Source organism: Hemicordylus capensis, chromosome 5 (assembly GCF_027244095.1).
Source record: "Hemicordylus capensis ecotype Gifberg chromosome 5, rHemCap1.1.pri, whole genome shotgun sequence".
NCBI classification, from domain to species: Eukaryota; Metazoa; Chordata; class Lepidosauria; order Squamata; family Cordylidae; genus Hemicordylus; species Hemicordylus capensis.
This window is the reverse complement of record NC_069661.1, coordinates 87,175,036-87,202,720: the sequence shown is the minus strand read 5'-3', so window position 1 is coordinate 87,202,720 and position 27,685 is coordinate 87,175,036. Positions and strand designations below refer to the sequence as shown.

The following is a 27,685-nucleotide window of genomic DNA, read 5'->3' as shown; positions in this document are numbered from 1 at the left end:
ACACTTCTGTTCCTCTAGTTGTTCAAGTTACTGCTGTATAATTTAGTATTAGGAACGATGTGCTGATCCTGTTTTGTTCTTTAATTGTACAAGTTTGAAAGCAAAGTGGTAGAAATGTCCATAGTTCTGTCCCTAAGCTACTTTCTCGTCCATTTTTGTTTAATTGTATCTATATGTTGTTGTCCTCAAACTTGTGTTTTACGTATATTTTACATATTTACATATATTTTGATATAGTCTCCCTTGAAATAAAGCCTAGCAGCTTTACTTCTAATTAAATGGAATTTCACAAAGCAACATTTTATTTTCAGTAGACCAGGGGTCTCCTGGGAACTATTCTTCAGCTTTCACTGATGTGGGCCGATGCACTCCAAAGGAAAGAAGAGGAACTCCAGAGAAAGAGGTAGTGAAAATGAAATGTATAATTCAAAAGCATCTGAAGGTAGTCTACATTTACCAGTGGGAGCCGACGTGGTGTAGTGGTTAGAGTGCTGGACTAGGACTGGGGAGACCTGAGTTCAAATCCCCATCAGCCATGATAACTTGCTGGATGACTCTGGGCCAGTCACTTCTCTCTCAGCCTAACCTACTTCACAGGGTTGTTGTGAGGAGAAACTTAAAGTATGTAGTACACCACTCTGGACTCCTTGGAGGAAGAGTGAGGTATAAATGTAATAATAATAATAATAATAATAATATTGTTGCTGTTGTTATAGATATCGTCACAGAATATAGGCTGTTCCCAGTAAAGTTGCTTTTTGTAATTGGCTGGTGGTGATGTCTGTGGCCCCTATGGTGTTGAGGTGCTCTTCAAGTTGTTTTGGAATTGCCCTAGGTGTAATTCCAAAACAACTTGAAGAGCACCTCAACACCATAGGGGCCACAGAAATCACCATCAGCCAGTTACAAAAAGCAACTTTACTGGGAACAGCCTATATTCTGAGATGATATCTATAACAACAGCAACAACATTGACAATAAAATTCAGCCATCCCAGGTCCTTGGGAAGGACTCGATGTCTGGATAAAACAAACCAGTCAATAACACCTGTCTGACTGTGTAAATAAATAAATAAATAAATAATAGTTTACAAGGCCTTTATAGGACAGCTATTTGTCAGTGATACTTTTTCTTGGCCAGGTGCTACGAAACAAGCATTTTACCTATAAAACCAGTACAACTGGAATTAAAACAACAGACAGAAGAGAGAAGAAAGTAGGAAAGACCCGGGACCCAAATTGAGCTTGATATTGTTGTGACAGTGCAGGCCACCAAAGACTACTCCCTGGTGATTTAGTAGTACTAGCAAGGCAGTAAAATTTGGTGAACTGAGTTCCTGTGCGTAAGACTAGTTCATGGAAAACTTGTTGATATGATGTCAAAAAACCATAAAATCATGCAGCAATATGTAAATTGATAAGAATCAGCTATGGTTCAACTGTTACTTTAATGCAAGGACACTTTGCTTATTTGTTTACTTATTTCTTTGCGCATATCCAGAAAGTCTTGGGGAATCTGACACTTGGATGATTTTTTTTGACAGAAAGAAAGGAAGCTGTTAATGCTTCATCAGATAGGAAGTAGGGATCTGCACGAAATGATTTTGCATTCAGTTTCATGCTTGAAATGAAATGCAAAACAACCAAAATGTTCTTCCCAAACAGTGGTTGTCAGCTATTTTGATAGAACAAACTCAAAATATTTTGAGCATTTCGGCAATAGGGAACAATGGGGAATTTGAAACACCCCATTGTTCCCCGTGGGTAGCTCTAGGGGTGTGCATGGAACCGTCTGGCCCGGTTCTGTTCGAGGCCAGACTGGCCTCGAATGGAACCGGGCCAATTCAGTCCGGCCCCCAGCGAACCACCACCCCCCATCCGGTCCGGTCCAGGCGAACTTTAAAAAAAAGTAAATTAAAAGTAAGTACCTGTAGCCCCTTCGGGGGACTTGTAGCCGTGGGGGGGGGGTCAGCAAGAGTTCCCTCTCCCCCTGCCGGCCTCCCTCATCACTGCCACGGCCAGGTCAATGTAGCCTTTTGGGCCCTTTCTGGCCTCCATAAAGGCAAGCAGCTGCCATTTTGGCCGCCGCCACACATGCACAAATGCCCTCTGCGAGGCCGTAGGCCATGCATGATGAGGGAGGCCAGCAGGGGGAGAGGGAACCCTCACAGACATACACACCCCGCGTCTACAACAAGCCCGCCAAAGGGGCTACAGGTACTTACTTTTAATTTTAAAAAAAATTTTAAAAATGTTCGTGGACCAGTCCGGGACTGGACGGAACTGGGGAGTGGGGTCAGTTTGATCCCCGTCGGACCGCTGGACCGGTTCTGCACATCTCTAGGTAGCTCCTAGGGACACCAAAGTGGGTTGGGTGGTAGGGCATGATGGGTGCTACCTACCGTTCGGCCAACAAAAGAAATGGGCAAGCGGGTGGTTTTTAGGATCCAGTAGGATCCTATGGTGGTTTGGGGAAAAGGTTAAAAAATTGTTTAAAATCGCCCATTTGCCCATTTCTTCTGTGTGTGGGGTGATAGGCAGCATCCATCATGCCCTACCACAAAGACACTTTGGTGTCCCTAAGAGCTACATGGGGAACAATGGGGTATTTCGAGTTTCCCCATTGTTTGCAATGGTCAGAACAAGCTGCACTCACAGAGCATGATGCATTTTGCAACCCTGCCTAGAAAAACACTGCAGAAGCACACAGTAAAAAGGAATCTGTCCCTTCCAATACAGAACATAAATTTCAAACACAGTCCAAAAATGTCCAAAACTGAATGATTGATCCAGAATCCACCATCAGCCACTGTGCCTGCACTGCAGTAACATCATTGGCACAAGCTGCTCGCTCTCACACACAATTATGTCTCCTTACATTATTTCCTAGTATTATAACAGCTCCCACAGCAGCACTCTTACTTAGCAGCAAGCATAGCCATAAGCACTCTCTCTCTCTCTCTTTCTCTCTCTTTCTCTCTCTCTCTCTGCCTCCCAGTCCCTTTGAATAAATTTTGAATTTGAAATTCCCTCCTTTTGTGTTCCCCCCCTTCTCCCTCCCCCAGCCAATGGGGGCACAGTTGCCCATGACAACAGTTGATTTGCATGATAAGCCAACGAAGAAGCAAGGAGGTCACAAGCAAATTAGAAGCCAGTGCCAGAAAACCAATCAGCAATGGGAAAACAGACCTCCAAAGTAGTGCTTGGAAACTGTTGAAACATTTTGATCGAAATGGGAGTGGTTCTGCTCCGAGCTCTAAACAGGCCCTTTATTTAAAGGATGTTCTATTTCTAGCTTGAAACACTTGAAATGGCCAGTTTCGAAACATTTCGCCTGCTAAATGTTCTGCACATCCCTAATAGGAAGGATTTCACCATAATAAGCCTAATATATGCCATGAAGCATGAATAATACAGTTCGAGATTGCATTTGCTATACGTTTTCTGTTGGGCACAAGAGGTTTACCTGTTTGGGCACAATAGGAACTGTATATTTGCCCATTTGGTGTACCAGGTGGTTGTATAGAAAAGAGTATGAGGTGAAGAAAAGAAAGACTTGCACTCATAAAGGTTGCTAATAAAGACAGATAAAGTTATACTTCCTCTCTCCTACTTTACATTCAGTTCGCTATCCCTGGAACAAATTCTAGCAAGAAGCGGCTTTTTACTTAAGTACTTATATGTATATACTTTCAAACATTTTTTTCCCCAAAAATGAGGTCCTTTAATTTAACATCCTAGCTGTTATTTTTCTACATATATCCTGTGGACTAATTTTTTGCTCCATTTCAGAGACAGCCAGCTAGAGCTGTATATGATTTTAAGGCTCAGACCTCTAAGTAAGTATTAATTATTTTTGTTTTTCCTAAAAATTCATTATGGATGCTAAAGCAATTTTCATGGAAACACAAAGCGCTACAAACTGTGCCTTTAAGTGGTACAAATGAGTCTCTGCTTTTTAATGTAGTTAAATTCTTGTGGGCTAATCATAACATGTAAGTACTCCACAATATGCAATTATTCAATTGTTTAAACTGGGAATTAATCTTTGCAATACTTAATTACAAAATATTTCATGGAATTGTTCTTGCAAAGCATCCAGCCACATCTAAAGCATGATAAATTACAGAAAACCTAAACAAATTCTGTTGGCTATCCTAAGTGTTCATAATAGAGGGAACCATTTTATAATGAACTAAAGGTTTTTTAAAACATGACACTAAAAACACCTGTCGGCCTCTGTTGCACTGTCTGTGCTCATGAGTGAATACTGAGATAAAATCAAAGAGGGAGAAGCCATATTTAAATGTACATTATAGCCAGTAAGTGTTTACATTATTTTATATTCCATATACTTATGATATGAAAAATGCTAAAAGTGCTTTGAATTGCATACAGAAATGTCATTGTCTTGCTCCAGCTAAGGAGGTCTGCTCGGATAAGCAGGCTTCTATGCATAATGCACTTGCTTCATCAGGAATTGTGAGCGTGAATCAGATGCATGTTGGAGCGTGGATCCAGCATGGATGCCATCTATCTGCACTTCATTCCTCTTCATGAAATGCATGTTTGATTGCACATGCACATCTACATTTGATTGCACATGCACATCTATATTCTGATGCAACTAATCATACATAAATAGGTCCAGTTCAGACAATACCTTTCTGGCCCATTCAATTAAAAAGGGGACATGTCAGGTACTCGCCTGTCATGATATCTTTCATGGACATTGTGACATCTTTCCAGCATCATGTGGGGCGGAGGTTTCCTCTAAATTGCCACTCTGCATGCATGTGACCCAAATACTAAAATTATCAGTGTTTAAAACTTACCTCTTTTAATTGCTTGAGCTGGACAAGTATTGTCCGAACTGGCCCATATTACATCTGCACCACACAAACCATGGTTAAGACAGTTTCCAAACCTGCCTGCTTGCAAAGGTAACAAGCATGTCTTGCTACTGAGCATGCCCTCCAGGGGCAAGACTTTGGCAAACTAAACCATGGTTTCATTGTACATTTGAGATCTTAACCACACTTAAAGCAACAAACCAGTGTTAGAGCAAAGCACAGTAATGCAGTCTGTCTGCACCTGACACATATCAAGTGCAGTTTCAATGCTGTGTAATACTCTTTATTCGTAGTTCTCCTGCTGCTGACATGTAATAACAATTAACTTCCAAATCAGATCTTTGTGTAAGAGTCATATGAACTACATATGTAGTTAGAAAATTCAAACCTCCAGTGAACAGCTGCCTGGGTGTGAAGAGGCCACCAGCCCCTAGGGACAAAAACATCTGGTGCTACCAGGCCCTGGTGCAACATAGCACACTTCCAGGGGAGACCATTCCTCTCCATGATCACAGCAGAGCCTTCAAAAAGCAGCATTATTTGGAACTATCAGAGCAGCAGCAGCAGCAACACTGGAAGAGTCTGGGGAGCAGACAGGTTTACATTATCATATATATATATATTTTAAATGAATTGTGTTTATTGTATATTGATTTTCTCTTATTCTCAGCTGTCTTGGAGGCCTGTTACCAGGCAGAAAGGTGAGATCTAAATATTCCAAATAAATAAACATGGTTGTTTATAAACATCTGTTACAGGGAGCTGTCCTTTAAGAAAGGAGATACTGTCTATATCCTCAGGAAAGTGGATCAAAACTGGTATGAGGGCGAGCACTATGGAAGAGTTGGAATTTTTCCTATTTCTTATGTTGAGGTTTGTCCTTTGGGTTTTTTGTTTGGGTTTTTTTTCTCCCCCTTCGTCATTAGTTTTTATGAAACAGTGGCGCAAACTACATAACCTGATCAAAGCAAACACTGTTCTCCTTTCAGAAACTTATTCCCCCAGAAAAAGCACAGCCAGCTCGGCCACCACCCCCAGCACCTATTGGAGAGATTGGAGAAGCTGTTGCCAAATATAACTTCAATGCTGATACAAATGTGGAATTGTCACTGAGAAAGGTACTTGCTAACAGCCTCTTTATCAAGAAAGCATTGAAACTCTGCCATTATTGGCTGAAATTCTGCACAGCTTAACATGGACAGTTCACAACTGCCCTTGCTGCTGCAGGTGTCTAAAAAGCAGAACATGCCATTAGCCTTCCACAGGTGCATATTGTGAGGCTGCTTGCATTTCCAATGCAAGTAGCATTGCAATGTGTCATTGCGCAAGTGGAAGTAATGGTATTACACAGCACTGTAGGCATGTTTTTTAGATGCCCAAAGCATTGTTGGCAGTTCTGAACCACCCCGTTTAACCTATGCAGCATGTCAACCACTGGAAACTAAAGTTGCCTGTTGTGTAAGACTTGAATGTTGCAGGTATCTAGAGATTTTTTGCATGATTCACAGTTACTACCTCCTGTTTATATATGGTAGTGCATTTCAGTCAAAAACACTGAGTGCATGATTAAGTGGAGGTTTCCTAAAATTTAATATTCTGTTAGCTATTTGTTTGCCAACAAAGGCCAACCAAAATTCCCTTTTGGCCTAGCCAGCCATCTTCACCCTAACTAGCAAGGTTCAGACTTCATCTGCACAGCTAAATTTTGCTGGTTTTCAGAGCAGGGCCTTCTGATTAGAAGAGCTGCGACAGTGGAATGGCCTTCCCAAGACCCCCATTGGGCTGTGTCTCTCTAGCTCTTTCACTGGCAGGTTAAGAAATATGTATTCTCCCAAATGTTTTAGTTCCCTCGCTTGGGTTGAGTTTATAGTATTTTAAATAGGCTAGTGTTTTGTTGTAATGGACTTGACGCTTGTTTTAATTAAATATTCATATGGCTTCTTCAGCACATTGTTTGAAAGGTGATTAGAATGTTTTAAATAGACAGATAATATGAAATAAATTAAATGTATCTTCTTCCCTTTCATAATCTGAGTGCTGATTCTTGGTATAGAATTACAATTTATCAGCTTTTTTTTTTTTTTTAAACGTCTTACAGGGAGACAGAGTAATTCTCCTCAGACGAGTCGATCAAAACTGGTATGAAGGCAAACTACCGGGAATCAACAAACAAGGCATCTTCCCTGTGTCCTATGTAGAAGTCATCAAAAAGAATGCAGGCAAAGGTGCTGATGACTACCCTCCAATACCCCAGAGTTTCTCCAGTGAGCGAATACACCATTCAAGTTCAATGAAGGTAAGGAAGACATCATTAGTATGAATGTATGTAAAAGATCAAGCATCCAGCACAACTAAACTGCATTTAATATTATATCTATGAGAACATAAGATTACATTGTGTGTGTTTTCAGTTGTGTTGCTTTTAAAAAGCATACTCTTTCTTTTAAGGCTTCTTCATGTCTTTTCATTTGACCTTCAGGGTGCTGCATTGGCACACGCCTTATTAAAGCCCAATTCTTATGATACTGTTGTGTGTAAACAGCTTTCACCTGATCTAGTACTGCACTGCTAACATTTGTAAAGGCCACATAGATTGGGCAAATTGCATGATTCTTCTTCTGTGACTCCTGCAGGACATTTCAGAGCTTTGGGATAGCACCTCCACTTGGCTCTTTTTGGGCTCCCCAGAAGTTCTCAGGTTTATCAGGTTTATCTCTTTCCTTCATCTCCTTTCTCACCCAACAGTCTCCAACCAGATGATTGAGTGAGTGGTGGCCAGAGGCACACTAACCCCTGGACCTTGGGGACCAGGTCCAGTCCTCCAAGGTCCGGGGGGGGGGGCTTCCAAATAGCTGGGGCCGGGGGCCTCCAGCAGCCACACTACGCCCGCCAAAGCTTTTTTAAAAAATGCTTACCGTGGCCGAGGGGTGGCTGCAGGGGGAAGTGGAGCAGTCCTTCATCCTCCCCCCACCTCCCCGGCAGTGGCAACCAGGAGAGACACTGGACCCATCTGTTCGGGCCATCGTCTTTAAGAAACTGCAAGGCACACCTGCATAGAGGAGATCATCACGAGCCCGTGACGTCACGGGCTTCCAACATGGGCGCACCTCACAGATTCTTAAAGATGCTGGCCTGAACGGATGGGTCCATCGTCTCTCCTGGTTGCCGCTGCCAGATCAGGGGAGGGAGAAGGACTGCCCCACTCTCCCGCCCCTGCAGCCACCTTCAGCCACAGTAATTTATTTATTTATTCAATTTCCATACCACCCTTCCAAAAATGGCTCAGGGCGGTTTACACAGAGAAATAACAAATAAATAAGATGGCTCCCTGTCACCAAAGGGCTCACAGTCTAAAATGAAACATAAGATAGACACCAGCAACAGTCACTGGAGGTACTGTGCTGGGGGTGGATAGGGCCAGTTACTCTCCTCCTGATAAATAAAAAGAATCACCATTTTAAAAGGTGCCTATTTGCCAAGTTAGCAGGGGGTTAGCATTTTTTTAAAACTGAACTTTAGCAGGGCGGGCCCTCCAAAGGAGATTTTAGGGGGCCTCATGTGGGGCGGGGAGGCCTCGCAGCTAGGTGGTCCAGGTGCCCGAATTACTTTCGTGCACCCTTGGTGGTGGCTGACCAACTCCAAGCGGTCTTGGATGAAACTGATTATCTAGACCCATTTCAAGCTGGCTTCAGAGCAGTCTATGGGGTTGAGATGGCCTTGGTCGGGCTGATAGATGACCTTTGACAGAGGGAATGTGACTCTGCTGGTTCTTTTGGATCTCACAGCGGCTTTTGATATCATTGACCATGGTATCCTTTGGGATCACCTGAGGGATTTGGGGATAGGAGACACTGTTTTACAGTGGTTCCACTCCTATGTCTTGGGTAGATTTCAGATGGTGGCACTTGGTGATAGTTGCTCTTCAAAATGGGAGCTACTATAGAGTCCCTCAGGGCTCCATTGTGTCACCAATGCTTTTTAACATCTTCATGAAACTGCTGGGTGCGATCAACTGGAAATTTGGTACTGGGTGTTATCAATATGCTGATGAAACCCAAATCTAGTTCTCCTCTTAATCAATATCAGGAAATGACATTAACCCCTTAAATGCCTGCCTACAGGCAGTAATGGGCTTGATTGGTGGTCGTAATCTGAAAGATGGGATAGAACTCCTGTTCCGGACGAGATTACACTCCCCCAGAAAGAACAGGTTTGTAGTTTGGGTTTGCTCCTGCACCTGGGTCTCACCCTACTGCCTTAGATTGAGGCTGTGGCCAAGAGTGCTTTTTACCAGCAGCAATTGATTTGACAACTCTGCTCGTTTCTCTAGGAGAATGACTTGAAAACAGTGGTACACCAGCTGGCAATGTCCAGGTTGGACCACTGTAATGCGCTCTATGTAGGCTGCCTTTGTACATAGTTCAGATCTGGATCGAGATCCATTGAGATCCATAAGAATGGATCCGCCCAGAGACATGAGTTTGGCGGTATAGAAATATGTTAAATAAATAAATAAAATAGTAATGGGTACTGCACCTGCACAGGACCCTTGTGGTAGAATGACACAGTCTGTCGAGGTTACCAAGCCCCGCCCCCACGACTACAGTGTGCTGTTTAAAGGTGGGCTGGGCACCCTGTTCTTCCGTTCTTTTCCAACCACTGTTGTGTTCAGTCCTTGGGCTGTTGCTCCTTGTTGGTAAAGTTCTTCCTTCTGAGTTCATCTGTAAAATAAAATATAACAGACTGTTTATCAGGGTTTTTTGCCTTGGAAACCGCTTCTGGACTTTGTTGGTGTTTTTTCAAATTTGGAAATGGACTTTGACTATGATTTTGGATATCCCTGAAATGGCTGAGGAGAAACGGAGCTTCAAAAGATGTACGGGCTGTAATGCCAAGTTTCCCTCAAAAAATCCCCATGACCTATGCTTAATCTGCCTGGGAGAGAAGCACAATGTCTCCTCTTGCAAGATAAGCTGATCTTTTTCAAAGCAGACGAGAAAAAAATCAGGCCTTGCTGCTTCACACCGCCATTTATGATGAGGTGCTAAGCCCTTCTAAATTGGGGGAACCCCGCCCTGCAACGTCACCATCAATTTCAAAAGCCTTGATGATGGCATTTAAGCCTCCACCTTTAAGACCACAGCCAACGACATCCAGCTCAACATTGGCATCATTTCGGATCTCAAAGATCTCTTTGAAGTCCTTTCCCCCTTCAACACCAGAGTGTTCAAAGTCGAAACACAAACAGTTGGGATTGGAGGATCCTTCCTCTTCCAAGACCAAAGAAATCCAAAACAGTGGAGTTGACAAGGGATAAGACGCCATTGCTGTCAGGACTACAGACTTTGTCCTTGAAATCCTCAACCTCTGATGTTGGGGATGACAGACATTGCTCGACGTCAAGAACTTCAACCTCAAAAGGAAAGGATCAACCGACGTCAGAAATGCTGAGAGTCCTTGATGTCGACCATGCTTCGCCACCAAGATTGTCAATGTCGAGAGCCCGCTCTCTGTCTCCAGCTCCCACTCCAATAAACTCTTCAACTTCATCGACACCTCCAGATCTACATCAAGAGACCCTGACGTTATCAACCCAAGTTCCATCAACTCCAAAAGTGTGAGTTCAATTTTCAACTTTGAACACTCCAGTACTGTCGTTGTCAAGGTTGGTGATTCCACAATGCCCAGCCCAGATACCGACTTTCAGTGTCAATGAAGAGGACAGGGACACGGTATTAGATTCTACCACTGCCCACACCTTGCTTTCTATTCTCAATTCCAGCTCCAGCACTCCCTCAGCATCCACGTTTAAAGGTTTTCCTCCACAATCATCAGAGGCAGGAACTCCTAGGGAATCATTTGCAGCACCGTTAGTCCACTGTATTCTTGGCAGACTCCTCACTGTGGCATACATGTGGCTTCACATATTCATCGGCTGCAGGGGCAACACTGGTGTTGGAACCAGATCTCCTGGTTTCCCTTATGATTTTCAAGAAGACCAACCCTGGAAGTCCTCACAAACTAAACCATATCAACTGCTAACAACAATTGTTACTCCGATCCATTTTAGTGGTGTGCATGGTTCGGTTCAGACCCATTGGGAAAGCCGCCGGACCGGTCCGGAATTCCGGCAGTTCGGAAGGGCGGGGGGGTGTCTCTTTAAGGGGGGGGTGGTAGTGCTTACACCCCCCCCACCGCTCTTCCCCCTCCGGCGCTGGTGCTTTTAAAAATCTTCTTGGGGCGGCGGAGTTCCTCCCTGCCGCCCCTGCCCCCGTAGTTGTCCGTCTATGCCTTAAACGAAGAAGAGCTGGCGGAGCGCATGTGCCCTTCGTGGCGCGCGTGCTCGTCTCCGCTGCGGGCGTATGCACACAGCGTGACATATGTGGTGCACGCGCACCCGCGGCGGAGACGAGCACGCGCGCCGCGAAGGGCACATGCGCTTCACCAGCTCTTCTTCGTTTAAGGCATAGACGGACAACGACGGGGGCAGGGGCGGCAGGGAGGAACTCTGCTGCCCCAAGAAGATTTTTTAAAGCAGCAGTGCCGGAGGGGGAAGAGCGGCGGGGGGGGGGGGTAAGTACTACCACCCCCCCTTAAAGAGACACCCCCCCAAGTGCCGGACCACGCTTCTACCGAACCATGCACACCACTAATCCATATTGTGCACACCTTGGCTGGAGGTGATGGTTTGGCAGTGCCATCACATCCTACAATTAAAACTGTTTTGGTGGCAACGCAAATGACCTCCTGTCCCCCTGTCAAAGTTTTTTAAAGATATGGCTGCACAGACTGTTTACAAAAGCCTGGAAGTTGGGACACAAACACTGAGTATTCCCACTCCATGGAAGATGTCTACTTTTGGGACACAAGCATATGTACCACCTTCACTCTCTCACTCATGCCATCACCATGGCTCTACTGACTTCAAGTCCGATCCAGATGACCCAGAGAAGAGGGTGGATCCTCCTCCTATTGAGACACAAGCATATGTACCACCTTCACTCTCTCACTCATGCCATCACCATGGCTCTTCTGACTTCAAGTCCGATCCTGATGACCCAGACAAGAGGGTGGATCCTCCAGTTGGCATACTTCCATCCAACCACGTCTCCCCTAATGAGGAAATGAAAGCATATCACTATCACATTAGGGAGATGGCAAAAGCGCTAGGTCTCGATCTCAAATCTGAGCTGGCCACTATTGATGACCCTGTCTATAATTTTATGACTGAATCAACTCAGCCTTTGGCTCTGCCGGGTCTCCCAGTCATTTCAAGGGCTGCACAATGTACATGGGAAATAATATATACCTCAACCCCCACATCTAAGTGACTGGAGAGTTTATATCGGGTTCAGGCAAAAGACAATGAACACCTTCTGAAGCTTCCTTCTCCTAACTCCCTAGTTTTCAACTGCACCATTTCATCGTCCTCCATTTCATCGATATTTTGGGGAGAAAGATTTATTCCACCTCGTGCCTATCCATTAAGATAGCAAATTATTTAGCATGCACAGCAAAATACACTCATGGCTTATGGGAAGAGATACAAAATGCCCTGGAGGTCCTCTCTCCAGAAGAATTTAAGAAGCAAATCCAACAAATGTTAGATAAATCAGCGGCACTTGCCCGCCAGCAATTAAGCACTGCCAAGCACCTTGCTGAGTCTGAATTGCGCTCCTTGGCAGCCGTAGTCTCCCTACAGAGACACTCCTGGCTTCACTCCACGAACCTGCAGGGTGATACAAAAGAGACACTTGAGTGCTTACCTTGTAATAATAAGGGTCTTTTCAGTGAGAACACCGACTCTATGATGGAGAAAATGAAAACATCTAAGTTCACCGCCAAAACTTTCACCGTGTCAACGTCTGCCTCTTCCTACAGCTCTAAATACCATCCTTATTCAAGACAGAAGTCCACATTTAGACAGCAGAAGCGCCGTAACTTTAGGAAACAGTACCAACTTATCACAAACACCCTTTTAATGGCAAGGGAAAGTCTAATCAATCCCAATGTATGAAGCAGACTGAGCCTCAGAAACATCTTTGAAGTTCAGGTCCACCTACTTGTCTCCACTACACTCCTCCCCCTTCCTGCCACCGGGGGCCACAACATCTTGGCAAGTGAGGGACAACACCAGACTCATGAACTCTGTTCTCCTGCCAGCGTCCAACTCCAAGCTGGCATGCCATGCCCCCACATGGCACCACATAACATCGGACTGCTCAGTCCTGAAGATCATATCTTCAGGCTATGCCAAAGAGTTCAGAACATCTCCAAGATTTACAGGGATGAAGTTCACTCAACCCTGCCAAGCGTTTTTGGAAGAAGTGAAGGAGCTGTCATGGATCTACACCACCTGAACAAATTTGTCCATGTGCGAAAATTCCTCATGATAGCATTACAAGATATCCTACCTCCTTTGTATCAAGAGAACTGGCTTGTGACGCTGGATCTCAAAAGATGCATATTTCCACATTGGCAGGACACAACACAGAAAACATCTAAGGTTCACAGTAGGAAATCAAGTGTACAAATACACAATCTTACCCTTCGGGCTGTCCACCGCCCCAAGGTTTACCAAATGCATGACTGCAGTGGTGGCCTACCTGCAGACACAGGATGTATCAATCTATCCATATCTGGATGACTGGCTCCTGATTTCCAAAGACAGGGAAGAGCTATGTTCTCAGATGAAGTACGTTTTATCTCTCCTCCAAGACTTGGGGATCCAAGTTAATTGGGAAAAGTCCAGACTGGTTCATCTTATCAACTACATTGGAGCAGTCCTAGACACGGAAGCCAGGAAGGCGTACTTATCTTGGGAACACTTCCAGTGCATCAGGGACCTGGTCCTCCATTTCCAGCAGCATCCATCTCAACCGGCCCAACTCATTCAAAGACTTCTGGGACTTATGGCATCCTGCAAAACAGTGGTACAATATACCCGGTTACAGATGTGCAAGTTACAACTTTGGTTTCTGCCAGTCTTCCACCCGAATGTGGACTGCCAACACCTACGTCTAGTGCTCCCAGATCAGATTCTACGCTCACTTACCTGCTGGTCAGCTGGTAGGAATCTGCTGGAAGGTGTTCCTTTTCAAATTCTGACCCCTTCTGTCTGGTTAACAACAGACACTTCTCTTCTAGGGGGTGGGCAATGTGAAGACCAAAAAATTCAGGGCAAGTGGACCCTTCAACAGGCACAATTTCATATCAGTTTCCTGAAACTGCTGGCTGTCTTCCAAGCAATGAAAGCCTTCCGACCACTTCTTCAGGGGAAAGTTATACAAGGAGTTAGACAATACTACTGCCCTAGCCTACATCAGCCATCAGGGAGGGACAGTCTCTCGGTCCCTTTGTGTGCTCAGTCTACAACTATGGCATTGGAGCATCAGGCATCAAATCTACCCGATAGCCATCCATATAAAGGGCCTCGACAACGTCCTGGTGGATGACTTAAGTCGAGTTTTCGCAAAACAACAACAACACCACAAACGGGAACTCAGGACAAAATACATGGCACCTCTCTTCACGAGTTAGAACCGACTAGAGATCTCTTTGCCACCTCGGGAAATACGGAGTGCATTCATTTCTGCTCCAGGGCAGGTCCCAACCCACAATCATTGGGGGATGCCTTCCAGCTGGACTGGCAACAGGAGATCCCATATATGTTTCCTCTGCGACCTCTGATCAAACGAGTGGTTGCCCATTTTCTGACTGCCCAAACATCAGGTATCCTGGTGACTCCATGGTGGCCAAGACAAACATGGTTTCCACAGGTATTCAGGGAACTACTACTAGAGGCTACCCCAAGAGGTAGATCTCTTAACACTGGACAATGGCAGCATACTGCATCCAGACGTTCTCCCACTCTGCCTAACAGCATGGTGAATCGGCTTTTGAGTAAGATCCTTCTAAACCAAAGGAAGTCATCCACCAGCCATAAGTATAAGGGAAAATGGCTCCAATTCAAATCCTACGCCAAGGATGCATGGTTTTCATCCTTCCCAGGCCACAATCAAGAATGTGCTCCTTTATCTGACTGATCTGAAATTGCAGGGGCTGGCAAATGTATCTTTGAAGGTGCATCTAGTAACGCTATCTTCAGATCATCTAGGCTATGGCTGAAAGATTCTATTTTCACACTGAATAGTAAGGCTTTCCTAAAAGGCCTTGTGAATTTGTATCCACCCATTCGCACACCCATGGAACCATGGAGTATATCCTTGGTCTGTTGAACTTTGACAGAGGATCAATTTAAACCTATGAATTCTGCCTCTATCAAGCTAGTAACTTTGAAAACTGCCTTCTTACTGGCCATAACTACGGCTAAATGATTCATCATACACCAGAATTTATCCTGATAAAGTGCTAATGCGTAGGAACCCAGATTTTCTACCCAAGGTGGTGTCTGACTTCCACCTCAACCAGGACATTGTTCTCCCTTTGTTCTTCAGGAGGCCATCTATCCCTTTAGAACAAGCAATGCACTCCTTGGAAGTGGGGAGGGAGCTTTTATATTACCTGGATCACACTAAGGACTTCAGAACCACCAAGCGCTTGTTTGTAGCCCACGAGGGCTCTGTGAGAGGCTCCTGCATTTCCAGACAAAAAATGTCTAGATGGCTAGTCATTATGCTGGCCTACAAGACAAAGAATATACAACCACCAGAAGCAATCAAGGCACATTCTGCTTGTGCCTATGCTTCATCAGCTGCACACCTATCAGGGATAACCTTCATGGACATCTCTAAAAGCAGCAACTTGGTCCACTACATAACCTTTCATCAGGCACTATGCCTGATGAAAGTACATGAGACATGTACCGGTACTCTGCTGCCGAGGTGAGCTTCAGAAGAAGTGTTTTGAAGTGGGTGTTTAAAAAGCTACTACTGCACCCTCCTCCTTTTGGGAGCTAGCTAAACACCCATTCTTATGGATCTTGACAAATCTTGATCCAGATAAACAGGTTGCACACCTGTAACTTTTGATCTGGTAAAGATCTATCAACATCCATAAAACCCTCCTGGACCACCCCTCTGCAGTAGTGCTGCGCTATGTGCGTACTGAGTGTGCATGCTATTCTCCTGTGATGCTGATAAACTCACCTATTCCAGGTTATCATCCTCCATGGCAGTTGTCCAAGAACTGAATAACAAGGTGCCCCGCCCGCCTTTATATAGCACACTCTGGGGGTGGGGCTCAGTCGCTTCAATAAGCTGCAGCATTCTACCGTGAGGGTCCTGCGCAGGTACAGTACCCATTCTTATGGATGTTGACGGATCTCTAACCAGATCAAAAGTTACAGGTGAGCAACCTTTTTTTAGTTCAAAATGCGGCAGCCAGATTGGTCTCTGGGGTATCTTAGAAAGACCTCATTATGCCTGTTTTTAAACAGTTGCACTGGCTGCCGATAAGTTTCAGGGCAAACTACAAAGTGTTGGTTATTACCTTTAAAGCCCTGAATGGCTTAGGTCCAGATTACCCGAGAGAGCGTCTTTCTCTACAAGATCTCCTCTGCTCATTAAGAACATCAGGAAGGGTCCATCTTCGGATGCCACCAGTTCATCTGGTGGCGACCTGGGATCAGGCCTTCTCAGTTGTCACTGCTAAGTTGTGTAATGCACTCCCTGTGGACATGAAAGGATTATCTTCTTTGGAGGCCTTCAAGAGAGCCTTAGACCCATCTTTTTAGCCTGGCTTTTCATGATATCTAGTTTTAATTTTAATCTGGTTTAAGTGTGTTTTGATTTTAATTGTTTTATTTTGTGTTTTTTATCTTAATGTAAACTGCTCTGAGCCACTCTAGGTAGGGAAGTATATTGAATGAATGAATGAGTGAATGAACATGAGCTATCAAAGATGGGAATTTGTCACACAGGAAAGTGAAAAATGGTGGCTGAAACTGATTTAGAGCCCCTCCTCTGGACCAGAATGACAGGCCAGCTGGCAACACAATTAGGCAACTCAGCACTGTTGGTGTTCTTGTCCTAACATAGAGCCAAGCCAGGTATCATGAGTCCATTACTTCAAGGTACTGCTGTGGCTGATGCTTTTGGTCCTGCCACTGGTCCCATCATCCACCTCACAAGGCAGTAAGACTGCTCCATCCTCCAGACCAAGCCTCCTAGCTGTAGGTCAGCAAAATGTCTTGGCATGGCTGGATTCCAATCCATCCTTGGGCCAGGCCAAGCCAAGCATTCTCTGTGGAACAAGACAAAATGAAAGTACTCAATTGCAGGTCCTTCACATATAGTAGACAAGTGACAGTAATGAGTACTTGGCAGCTACAGGTGACCCTCTCCAATGTTCACCTGTAGAAGCCATCCATACATGGCTTCATGCTGCAGGGTATCCAAAGAGCAAATCTGCTTCGCAGCAGATTCGCAGCTGTTTAATTCAGGTGATTAGATGGGCCATTCACATAGGGTTGGTTCTTCTCCGCATTCCCTGTGTTCCTTTTTCCTGTGTGCATTCCTAAAGCTTGCGCCAAGTTTTTTCTCCAACCAATCACATCCCAGGAGGAGGTGAGAGATGCCTCCCTTCATTATTATTTTTTAGTTTGACAGTCAGCGTTCCACAAGATTGACTAGTCAAAACAACAGAACACTTAACCCAAATCTGACCCAAATCTTTGCTGATTTTTATAATGAACTTGCCTTTGTGACTGCCTTCATCATAGGGTTGAAAACTATCCCACATTGCTCGGGATGTCCCTACTTCCTGGGGAGAAATGCTCATCCTGTTCGGGACTCTCTTTTAAAAAACTTTTAAAGCTGCCGCTGTACAGCAGCAGTGGTAGTTGAGCGGGGATGGAGGCAGGAGCTCTGCCCGCCTCTCAAACTATGACTGCCCAATGAGGTTGGGATGGGCATGCTAGCTGGAGGTGGCCTGGGCACGCTGGAGGTGGGCAGGAGAGACAGCGGTGAGCTCCTCCCTTGTGCCCGCCTTCCTCCCAAATGAGGTAGGTCAGGCTGATTTCAGGCGTCTGAGCATGCGTGCATGTGCACAGAGGCCTGAAATCGGCCCTACCTACCTCATTTGGGAGGAAGGCGGGCACGAGCAAGGAGCTCTCTGCTGTCTCTCCCGCCCACGTCCATTGCGCCTGTGCCATCTCCAGCCAGCACACCTGCCCCGACCTCACTGGGTAGTCATAGTTTGGGAGGCGGGCAGAGCTCTCGCCATCTCCGCTCTGCTGCCCCACAGCAGCAGCCACCTACGACCAACCACCACCATTGCAGACAATTGCCAGGTAAGTGCACCCAGCAGCTGGAAGCCTGGCCACATCTTTGCCACATGAGGCCAAGCCCCTCCCCCCAGGTGGCCCCACCCCCAAGAGTCCACCCCCACCCCCACTTGTCCCAAATTCGGCCAACATAATGTTGGCAATCCTACTTCATCACCTCATGTTCCCCCCCCACCCCACCCCAGACCATTTAAAAAGCCATGGAAGTTTAAAGTGGAAATCATTGCTTTCTCTCTGTGATGAAGAAAAATGCAGCCTCAAGGAATCAGCTCAGACACAAAGGGCTCAGGTTACAGAGAACCTGTAGTCTCCCTTGTTAAGCTTCCAGGCATCCTCCAACAACATCTGCATATGTAAAGCCTGCCTATCTGCCTGAATTGCAACATCTATGTTCCTATGGTAACCAGGCTTCAATAAGACAAAGCCGGACACCCATATATGAATGAAAAGTAGCCAATAGACTGGAGTAGCACTAACAAGGATCTTGTACATGTTGAAAGCATAGAAAGACCCTCTGCTGAATACACATCTGCCTTTCGAAAGTAAAATTGCCATTTGGGAAGGGCCCAGGAGAAAATAGCTTAAGTTAGGTTGAGAGCATATGCAGTGACTTTATGTGCATTCAAGCGTACATGAGCATAAATCGGAGGAAATGTGGGCCGTTCACATTGCTGCCATCGCCACCCCCACTGCCTACTGCTTCCCCCTTCCCGCTCATCCTCATCTTGCCTCCACTGCCTGGCACCCGCCCAGCCTTCCGTAAGTGGCCCGGCAGTGCAGGAGGAACTCTGTGCAGCCTCGCATCTCACTTACCTGCTGGTGAGACAGGTAGTGGGGCAGTGCAGCTTCTCTCTCATGAGAGAAAGGGAATCCATGCATCCTCTCATCTTGCCGACTTGCCGGTGAGAGGGCAGTGGGGTGGAAGCATGGTGAAGCAAGGTAAAACTGCCATCTGGGAAAGTCCCAGGTGAACCTCACTGGGAAGTCTGTTCCATAAACGGGGTTAGTTAAAAGTTAGTGTCCAAACAGATGGAGAAGACTCTCAGTGTACAAAGAAACAGTAACAGAGGATATGCTGTTGATACCCTTGTTTTAGCCTCAAAAGAAATAAATACCAGATGATTCTTTTTAGATTTTTACCTGATGTTTTGATACCTAGTTTGTATTATGGCACGGGTAAGCAGACTGCAGCAGAGACCTGTAGTCAAACTGCTTCCAGTACCAGCTTCCCTCACACTGGATAATTGCTCAGTAAAAATGGTGGAGGCTCACATGCTGTATTAGTGCCATCTTTGGGTAGACATGATATGGACACTGCATTAATGCCACCTTACAGAGATGGTGCCAATGCTGCATTTACTTCATTGCCATTTTGTTAAAGGATTTTCCAGTGGTGGGGTACCAGTATGGGAGGCAACTTCAGTCCATTAAAAATTAGTCTGCAGTTCGCCAGTTGATATCAGTCAACATCCTGCACATACCTGCTTAATGATATAATAAATATAGCACACTTTGGTTTTAAATTTTCATGCCTTTTATCAGGAAACTTTTTATGTTCTATACTAGTCCACTGTTTTGAATCTTGGCCTCTTTCTCAAGAAATGTCTTGCATCATGTCAAGCATGGAACAAAAGATGCATAACAGTAGTATTGTAATAAACTACTTGTATGTAAGATATTACTGTCTTTATCACATATTATTAGTCACATGGTTTCTTTAGTAGGTTTGTATGTGAAAGAGTCCATAGGATGAATTTGCTTGTGTATGATTGCAACTAGCAATTAATATTTCCTGCACAAAACATTTAAGACTGGACTCTCATGGTTTTTCCAAAACTTTCATCAGTCAACGGAGTCTGTATTCATATGTTGTTTGTTAGTGGTGCATATAGTTGTCATTGTTCATAATATTTTCTTGATAATCTATAGAATGCTGCTAATGGAAAGAGATGGGGTAGTTTCTAATTTTGCAAAAGAAATTCCTTTTCTCCCTCTTTCTCATGTCCAAAGGATATGTCACATAACAGCTGAGAAGTTTCCATTTCCATTTGAATGTTGAGCTCTAAGAATATCTTAGTGAGGTCTTTTCAGGTTTCTCCATATAATCCATTCAAATAAACTACATTTTAGGGTCATTTTATACTTACTTACTTACTTCCTCTCACCTGTCAACCCTATGTCGAGATAGCACAATCATGATCTGTGTACATGATACTGGCTGTCATGTACTGGGAGGTTCATAGACACCCACCAATATGTAACTCCAACTGGCCTGCTCCTCCCTCAGAACCATGTACACAGTGCTCTGAGCAGGAGTAACTTCTGTACCTAACCTTGGAGAAGAGTGGACCAGCTGGATACAGTGCGTGCACAGCAGGTAATGTCCTAGTGTGTTTACACCTGGTTGAGGCCAGCAGAGAAGGAGGAGCTAGAGAAAAGGGTTCTATTGAGCCCTCTTGGAATCCTCTCCTGTTATATCATAGTTCAAGGGTCATTGAATACTTTCCCTTCCCATATTAGTAGCTGATATTCCTACAGAAATAGTTTAAATTAATAATGGTTTAATAGCTATAAGAGAGATTTTAATTTGGAGTTGTTTCAGTAATACTAAAAGCAACCTCAGCGTTTTTAATTTTGATTATTATTAACAAAAACTACATTTTCAGTATTTACTGAAGCAATGGATATCCACCGATGCGATATACGTATGAATCCCAACTCTGCCATTCTTTCAAAAGGATATTTATTTTACCAGAAAGAAACTTCAATCAATATTTCATGTTGCAATATTATTCAGCCAATTACAATATTCAAAATACCTGGGTATATGGTATACCATTGTGTTTACAATGATTGTCTATGGTTTACACTAAGTAGAATTTAAATGATGTGTACCTTGAAAGAAAATGTAATTGTCTGTGCTTTAATTTTGAACTAAAAGATGTAATGTGTGGCTGCAGAGGGCTTAATAGAAGTATGCAATTGTATTTAAGATGTTTCTGCAAGATTCCCATGTCAGAGATGGAAATCTTTAATATTTGCACAAGCTGAGATTGCCCTGTTGAATTAACTTGCATTAGTATTTAATGATACTCCAGTCTAAGCTGCATTTTCCTTTTAAGATAGCACCACTCTGCTCTCATAATAATAGCTATGGGTTGGGAGTTCTGGTAATCACATCTGGGCCGTTAGTCATAGCCTTACTAAAGGACAGTAAGGAACATAACTCTACTGGATCAAATTCACTTCATGAACTCAGTGATTCAGATCTGTCTTGATGTTTGACATTTAAGCCCTGGGCAAGAACCTGATACAGTTTCACTTTTCAGATATGCTTTCTGCTCATCTGATTCATGTGCTAATGATTTCAGACATTTATGTTCAATGAAATAATATCCTATGGCCAGGAGATGACATAGGACTTTTTATTTTAGCATTCATACATTAGCCCAATGCCTTTTTCCACCCACTTTGTTTTAATTCCTATGCTTTCCCTTATTTCTCAAGTTGGATTCCAAAGCATCATCCCCTCCTCTCAGATACCGGTCCTCTCCTTGTCCAGATTCTAATAAAGGGAATCTTCAGGCTATCACCGATGAATGGTTGTCACTGACGCTTGGCTTTTCACCTTCAAGCACACCTTCCCCTTCTCCTCCACCTTTTCCTAAAAGCTTTATTTCTGATTTAGAGGAACCCAGCTCTCTAGCTTTAACAGGTTTTCAGAGTGCACCAAAACTCCCAGAAAATATCAGTCCTCAAGTAAAGCATGGCCATTTTGTTCCAATTACCTCACCAAAGGCCTCCCTCTCCTTTCCTGAATCTTCAACTTCACCTCAGTCATTTTCTTCATCTACCTGTAAATCACCTCCTCCAGCAACCCAGTTTCATGGCAGAGCACATAAGCCTGTCACCAATGGTATAAACCTGATTGAAAGCAAATGTTGCAATTTTGAAGATATGAGAGGAACCCCCACTGTCAAGGAAAGGAAAATCTTATCAGACAGTACTCCAGAAGTGTGTGAAATGACAGGCACTACTCTTACTCTCTCCAAAGAAGACCCATTATTCAGAACACAAATGGAGAAAGATGAACAGGAAGAAGAAATCTGTGAAGAGCTGCTGTCAATAATCCAAGGGGGTCAGTCAAAATGTAAAGATTCAGGTTTCTACAGACGTGCCCCTGATGTAACTGAACAACTGGCAAGGCTTCATATAGAGGAAGAGCCAGGCCATGACAATTTAGAGTCACCAATAACAATTGGGAGAGAGCCTATGGTATCTTATGAAGGGGACAGTTCACCAGAAACTAAAAAAGAGGTATTTACACTTCCTCAGATAAATTATTGCATTCACATCATTAATTCAAGTCTAATCTTTTAATTGTATGTGTTTTTGCATGTGCCTGTCTTGTATAAATTATAGTTTTTGAGAACACTAAAAGCACACTAACATACAAAACCTCATTTACTTCAGTTCCTTCCTTTTGGAGAGAGGAAGAAACATCACCCTGGACTGTATGTTACCTAATTCAATCAAGCCTTTACTTCCTGAACTAGCTGTCATTAACCATAGCTCCCAGCAGGAATACAGAACCATTGGCTTCCTTTTTGAGACTTTTGGTGGGAGATGACTTGCAAAACTGCAAATAATAATAATAATAACTGGACAAATTTAAAGCACACTGCAGAATAGGATTCAGCTTATTGGAGGATCGTTCCATAGAAAAGCTATGACAGTATGGAGTATGCCCTTTATTCTCAATCTGGATTTCTGTAGTTTAACATTTTCTTATTACCAGATAAATCAACAAAAATGTTGACAGCAAAATAAAATGAGGCCATATGAGTCCTGTAAGTGAAAATTAGAGATGGCCAATTGGTGGCTTGTGTGTCAGGTCTGGCATCCAAAGTTTTTATCTTGTCTCTGGTAGCACTACTAAATCATAATCAAGGTGTGGTAAAATGTTTTCCACTGTTTCACTCATTAAAAATAGTGGAGATGGGACATTTTCAGCTTGTAAGAAACAAAAGAGAATACATAGTTTACCTGTGAAGCTTTTGCTGTCAACTTATTACAGAATAGTCTTGCACAATTTGTGACCCAAATCCCCAAACACCCAATCTACTGTTTTGTGGTTTGCCAGGTACCCTGTCTATTCCCCACCTAGTCTCAATTTTTACAGACCAGAACAGGTGGCAAAAACAGGACTAATCTCGAGGCCCTTGATTGCTTAAATTCAAGCCTGCACAAATTGTTCAGGCTTCTCAGGTAATCAGAAAAATATGATAAATAAAAATGATAAAATAATTAGTTGTGTGGTAAAATACATTTCAGACCCTTTTGCGGGGAGGTGGAAAGAACGTGCTTCTCCTCAAGAATACAGACAATGGCTGTCCTTAGTGTAAGTCCTTGGTCTTACAAACAAGGTCTGTGATTGAACAAGCCTTTTACAGGCCTGCATGGGCTTGCTGTTCATTTTCTTTTTGAGCCTTTTAATATCCCCACATCTAAAAAGCATGGGAGGATATTTAAAAAGCCGCTTGCAGCACTGTGCTGTCAAGGGTTGGGAGGAGGCGGCAGCTGCTGTTCTAGAAAACAAACCGTGTGTTTGGTCTCGGTTCCTTTCATTGATGGTGGTGTGTTATTCCTCTCTGTGCTATACCTCTCCCTTCGCAATTTCCACACAATTATTGTTGTCTTCTTTTAAATGTTTAAGCCAACTTCACTTTCCCATGAGATGCAAGTGCCTTCCACTTCTCCTTCCTGCCTTGCTTCTACTCCTCCATTTCACTCAACCAAAGCATCTGTCTCAGAATGTGTCTCTACATCTTCCAAGTCATCTGTTACCTATTCGCCCCCTCTCCTTTCCAAACTGTCGTACAGGCAGGAGAAAAAGTCACCAAAGTTAAAGGTAACTTTATCTACCGAGTGTGAAATACTGCACGTCTTTTCAGATGCCTGATGAACAGAAAATGTAGAGATTAACCTAATTATTAAAAATTAGAACATCTGATAATTAACGTTTAATAACACGCATGCAATCAGATGAAAAATATGGTAAGGTAAAGTATTTAAATTTCTTTATACTTTATTTATAGTCTTAAACACACTCAGTGCAAGTCAGCAAATGTTAGTTACACCTAAGCCTCACTGAAATCAGTGGGTAAAATTTAAACCTCACAGACGAAAAAGAACCGGCAACGATCAATTTTTGGTGCCAAATACCATTCACCATTAATATTTCCCACAGCTGTTCTTGTTTTCATCTAAATTTTGATTCCTCTTTAATTCTAAAAGCCATTTTCTATATAGATTTTTATCAGTAGGGACTTCATCCAAAGACTATTAAAATTACGGGGAAATTACCATTGACTTACATGGCCTAGGCTTTTTGCATTGTATCTGCTTTGGAAAAAAGTCCTGTTAATGATAAGAAGGCTGTACACCAATATGGTATTGAATAACTCATTGAAATGCTGGCTATCAGCATATAGATTAAAAAATAACTATTACTTGGTGCGATGGCAAGCAGGTTAACTCCCATGGTTGGGAGCCATGCCACATGCAACTCTCCATTGGCACAGTTCATCCAACCAGAAATAAGCACTGGGCCAGAAGTGACACACCAATATGCTGGCATCTCCATGCCCAGAAGTGACACACCAACATGCTGGCATCTCCATGCCCAGAAGAGCACTTAGGAGGCCTTCTGTGGGGTGAGCAGAGAGAAAAGCCAGGGCCTAGGAAGGCCCACTGGGAATGGAGAAGTGGGAGACACCACTATAATAACTGTTAAATTTGCCTTGGCATTTACACCAGCAGCTGACTATAAAGTGAGTCATGTTGAGACTCACACCATAAGGTGGTGCTCAGGAGATTTATTATCTTGTAAAGGTAAATTGTGCCGTCGAATTGGTGTCGACTCCTGGCGACCACAGAGGCTTGTGGTTGTCTTTGGTAGAATGCAGGAGGGGTTTACCATGCCATCTCCCGTGCAGTATGAGATGATGTCTTTCAGCATCTTCCTATATTGTTGCTGCCCGATATAGATGTTTCCCATAGTCTGGAAAATATACCAACAGGGATTCGAACCAGCAACCTCTGGCTTGCTAGTCAAGTCATTTCCCCGCTGCGCCATTAGGTGGTTCCCTTAACAGACTAATCTCTTAGACTTGGGCACCCACATTTCTCAGCTCTAAAACATGCATAACTATGTCTGAACTCATACACAGACATTTTATACCAATCACTGAAATACAGTAATAAAGGTCGTTCACATGACCATTTTTGGTGAGGCTGGGTGGGAGGCAAGACACAGCATATCTTACACCACATAATCTTTGTTGCTCCAGGATCACTCACACCATGCGCAAGCAATCTCAGAGCAGTGAGGGGGGAAACAGGCTGTGGCCTCTCCCATCCCACAATGCACCAAGTGAAGAGCATGGTGCTTTGGGAGATTTCCCCACTTTCCCCACTGGGCGCTCCTTTTGCCCAACTTTATGGAAGCTCAGGCTGCCAGCAGCCTAAGCTTCCACACAACCAGTTGGTGATGGTGGAGGTTACACACACACCCTCCACTCTCTCTCTCACTTTTAGCCCAGGTGCAAAATACAAGCTACCCAGCGGAGGAGTGCCAGGATCGGTCCTGATCCTGGCGGTTCTCACTACCAGCCCTACCTGGGCTAGTGCTGCCCTACCCAGGTAGGGCTAGTCATAAGAACGACATCGTAGTCTCACCATTTGTTTGAAAGAGCTCTCTGACAAAGAACTTAAATCTCAGCATCTCTTTTCATTGTAGTACACTGTTCATAACATTAGATTATTCTCTGCTTATTCTTCTGGAGTACAATTGGCATCTTAGTCTTCTTGTAATTAGCTAGTACTATATTTAAAACAGGCACTGTTAATGATACCATTGAAATCCTCAGTAATCTAAATCAGATCAATTGTTAGAGCACTTTTAACATTTCAGAAGAAGAAGTGTGAAAACTGGAAGTTTTATGTGACTTGCTCATATTTTAAAGCACTCCTTGAAATGTGTTAGGAATCTTGCATATTTTTTTTACACTCATCTTCTCAGTCAAGCTTCTGATTTAGAGAGGTATTTGCTCTCCTTGCATATAAAACTTTACCCACTCATGCAAAACACTGACTTAAACAAGAGGTTAGAATAAAGCAATGATCTCCTTTTAAATTTGCAAACATTATTAAGTCAGCTACTACCATTTTCCTGCTGGCTATGAACTTCCTTCACCTGTGTGCATTTTGACTTCCTGTATTGTTTGTTATATAAGTGCAGTTCAAACATTTACAGTAATAAAAGTCTTGCATCCCAAGTGGGTTGAAAGTAATCTGTATAGGAATTAAAATTAAATGCTTGGGCTTGAAAACCAATAATACTTTAAAATGTGAGTTATAGCAGCTTTTCAGGTTCAGTGAATTAACAGATATGCATGTCTTTTGCCCAAGGGCTTTTTGGAGATGAAAAACTGGTTTGCGGAGTTTGTGCGTGAAAATGAAATAACAATCAAAAACATGCCTGTCTGGGCTTTTAGATGAATTGATCTAGTGTTTGTGATTTTTCCAGGCCGATTTAAAAAGAGAGATCTTTGTCATCGGCAAACCTCCTCGTAGCCCTGTTATGACAAGGAGATCTTGCGGCTCACCTGTCAGAGGGCACAGCTATTCACATAGGGTATGGTACTGTATGGGCGTGTATGCACTGCCAATTTTCCCCTAGCATAAGGAATTTGGTGTTTAATTATTAGGTCTGAACTCACATGTTGGGGATAATTCTAATAGGTTTTCTTTTCTGCTGTTTAAAAGAAAAGGTTTGAGTGATACCAAGCTGGAAGTCACAGTATGCTGTTCCTTATTTGCACTGTTCTACTGGGAGGGTTGTAAAATCTCAAGCTGTTGCATGTCTGTGATGCAGTCCTAAAAAGAAGCAAATTCTCTAATCTCTTGAGTCCCTGTTAACTCCCCCTGCCCATGAAATAGCTCCTCTTGTTTCAAAACAATTCGCTTATGAAGCCATTTACAACTGCTAAATATGGAGGCCTCATTGCACGTTTTGTGGGTTTCATAATGTCCGTGCTGCTGTTCCTTGTTTTCAAATGCATGATCTTTTCAAAATATTTTGTTGCTGTGGCAACGTACACTGCACTCACTTGACACCATGCTTTCTCATAGCGCTGCTTCTCTCAGAAGTGTCATTTGCATCAGTGTTTCCTAAAATCGCAGCTTAGAACTGCATATCTTTAGACTACAGTATGCTTTTATTGAAAAGATTGTCCTTACTTTGTCAGTGGAAGTGTTTGATTTATGCATTTTATATATGTTATGTATATACTTGTATCGTAATGTCTCCGTTTACATTACAAACCATTTATCAGAACAAGAGGAAAGTGTTAGGAAGAAGTGCCTTCAGATAATGACATTTTGAAAAAGTAAAGTGCTTCTGTGTAATTTTACACAGGTCTGATATTACATAGATGAATTATTGTATATTAATTATCATTCTGAAGCTAGCAATAACTTGGGCATCTTTCATCAACTCCAGCTGGTAAGAAAGAGAAAGTTCC

At 43.5% G+C, this 27,685-nt stretch overlaps 1 protein-coding gene across 50 annotated transcripts in view; it reads left to right on the top strand.

Annotated features, from left to right (window-relative positions):
* Positions 1-27,685, top strand: part of SORBS2 (sorbin and SH3 domain containing 2) — a 395,454-nt gene that overhangs the window by 354,527 nt on the left and 13,242 nt on the right. For 26 of the 50 annotated variants that reach the window (XM_053254397.1, XM_053254425.1, XM_053254418.1 and 23 more), the window contains 8 exons: positions 312-403; positions 3,792-3,838; positions 5,611-5,725; positions 5,842-5,970; positions 6,951-7,148; positions 21,606-22,415; positions 23,815-24,009; positions 26,689-26,796. In XM_053254397.1, coding sequence (XP_053110372.1) covers positions 312-403; positions 3,792-3,838; positions 5,611-5,725; positions 5,842-5,970; positions 6,951-7,148; positions 21,606-22,415; positions 23,815-24,009; positions 26,689-26,796 — 1,694 coding nt within the window. Of the gene's footprint in view, positions 1-311; positions 404-3,791; positions 3,839-5,522; positions 5,554-5,610; positions 5,726-5,841; positions 5,971-6,950; positions 7,149-21,605; positions 22,416-23,814; positions 24,010-26,688; positions 26,797-27,685 lie in introns of all 50 variants that reach the window. The other 24 variants (XM_053254440.1, XM_053254427.1, XM_053254439.1 and 21 more) reach the window with 8 other exon arrangements.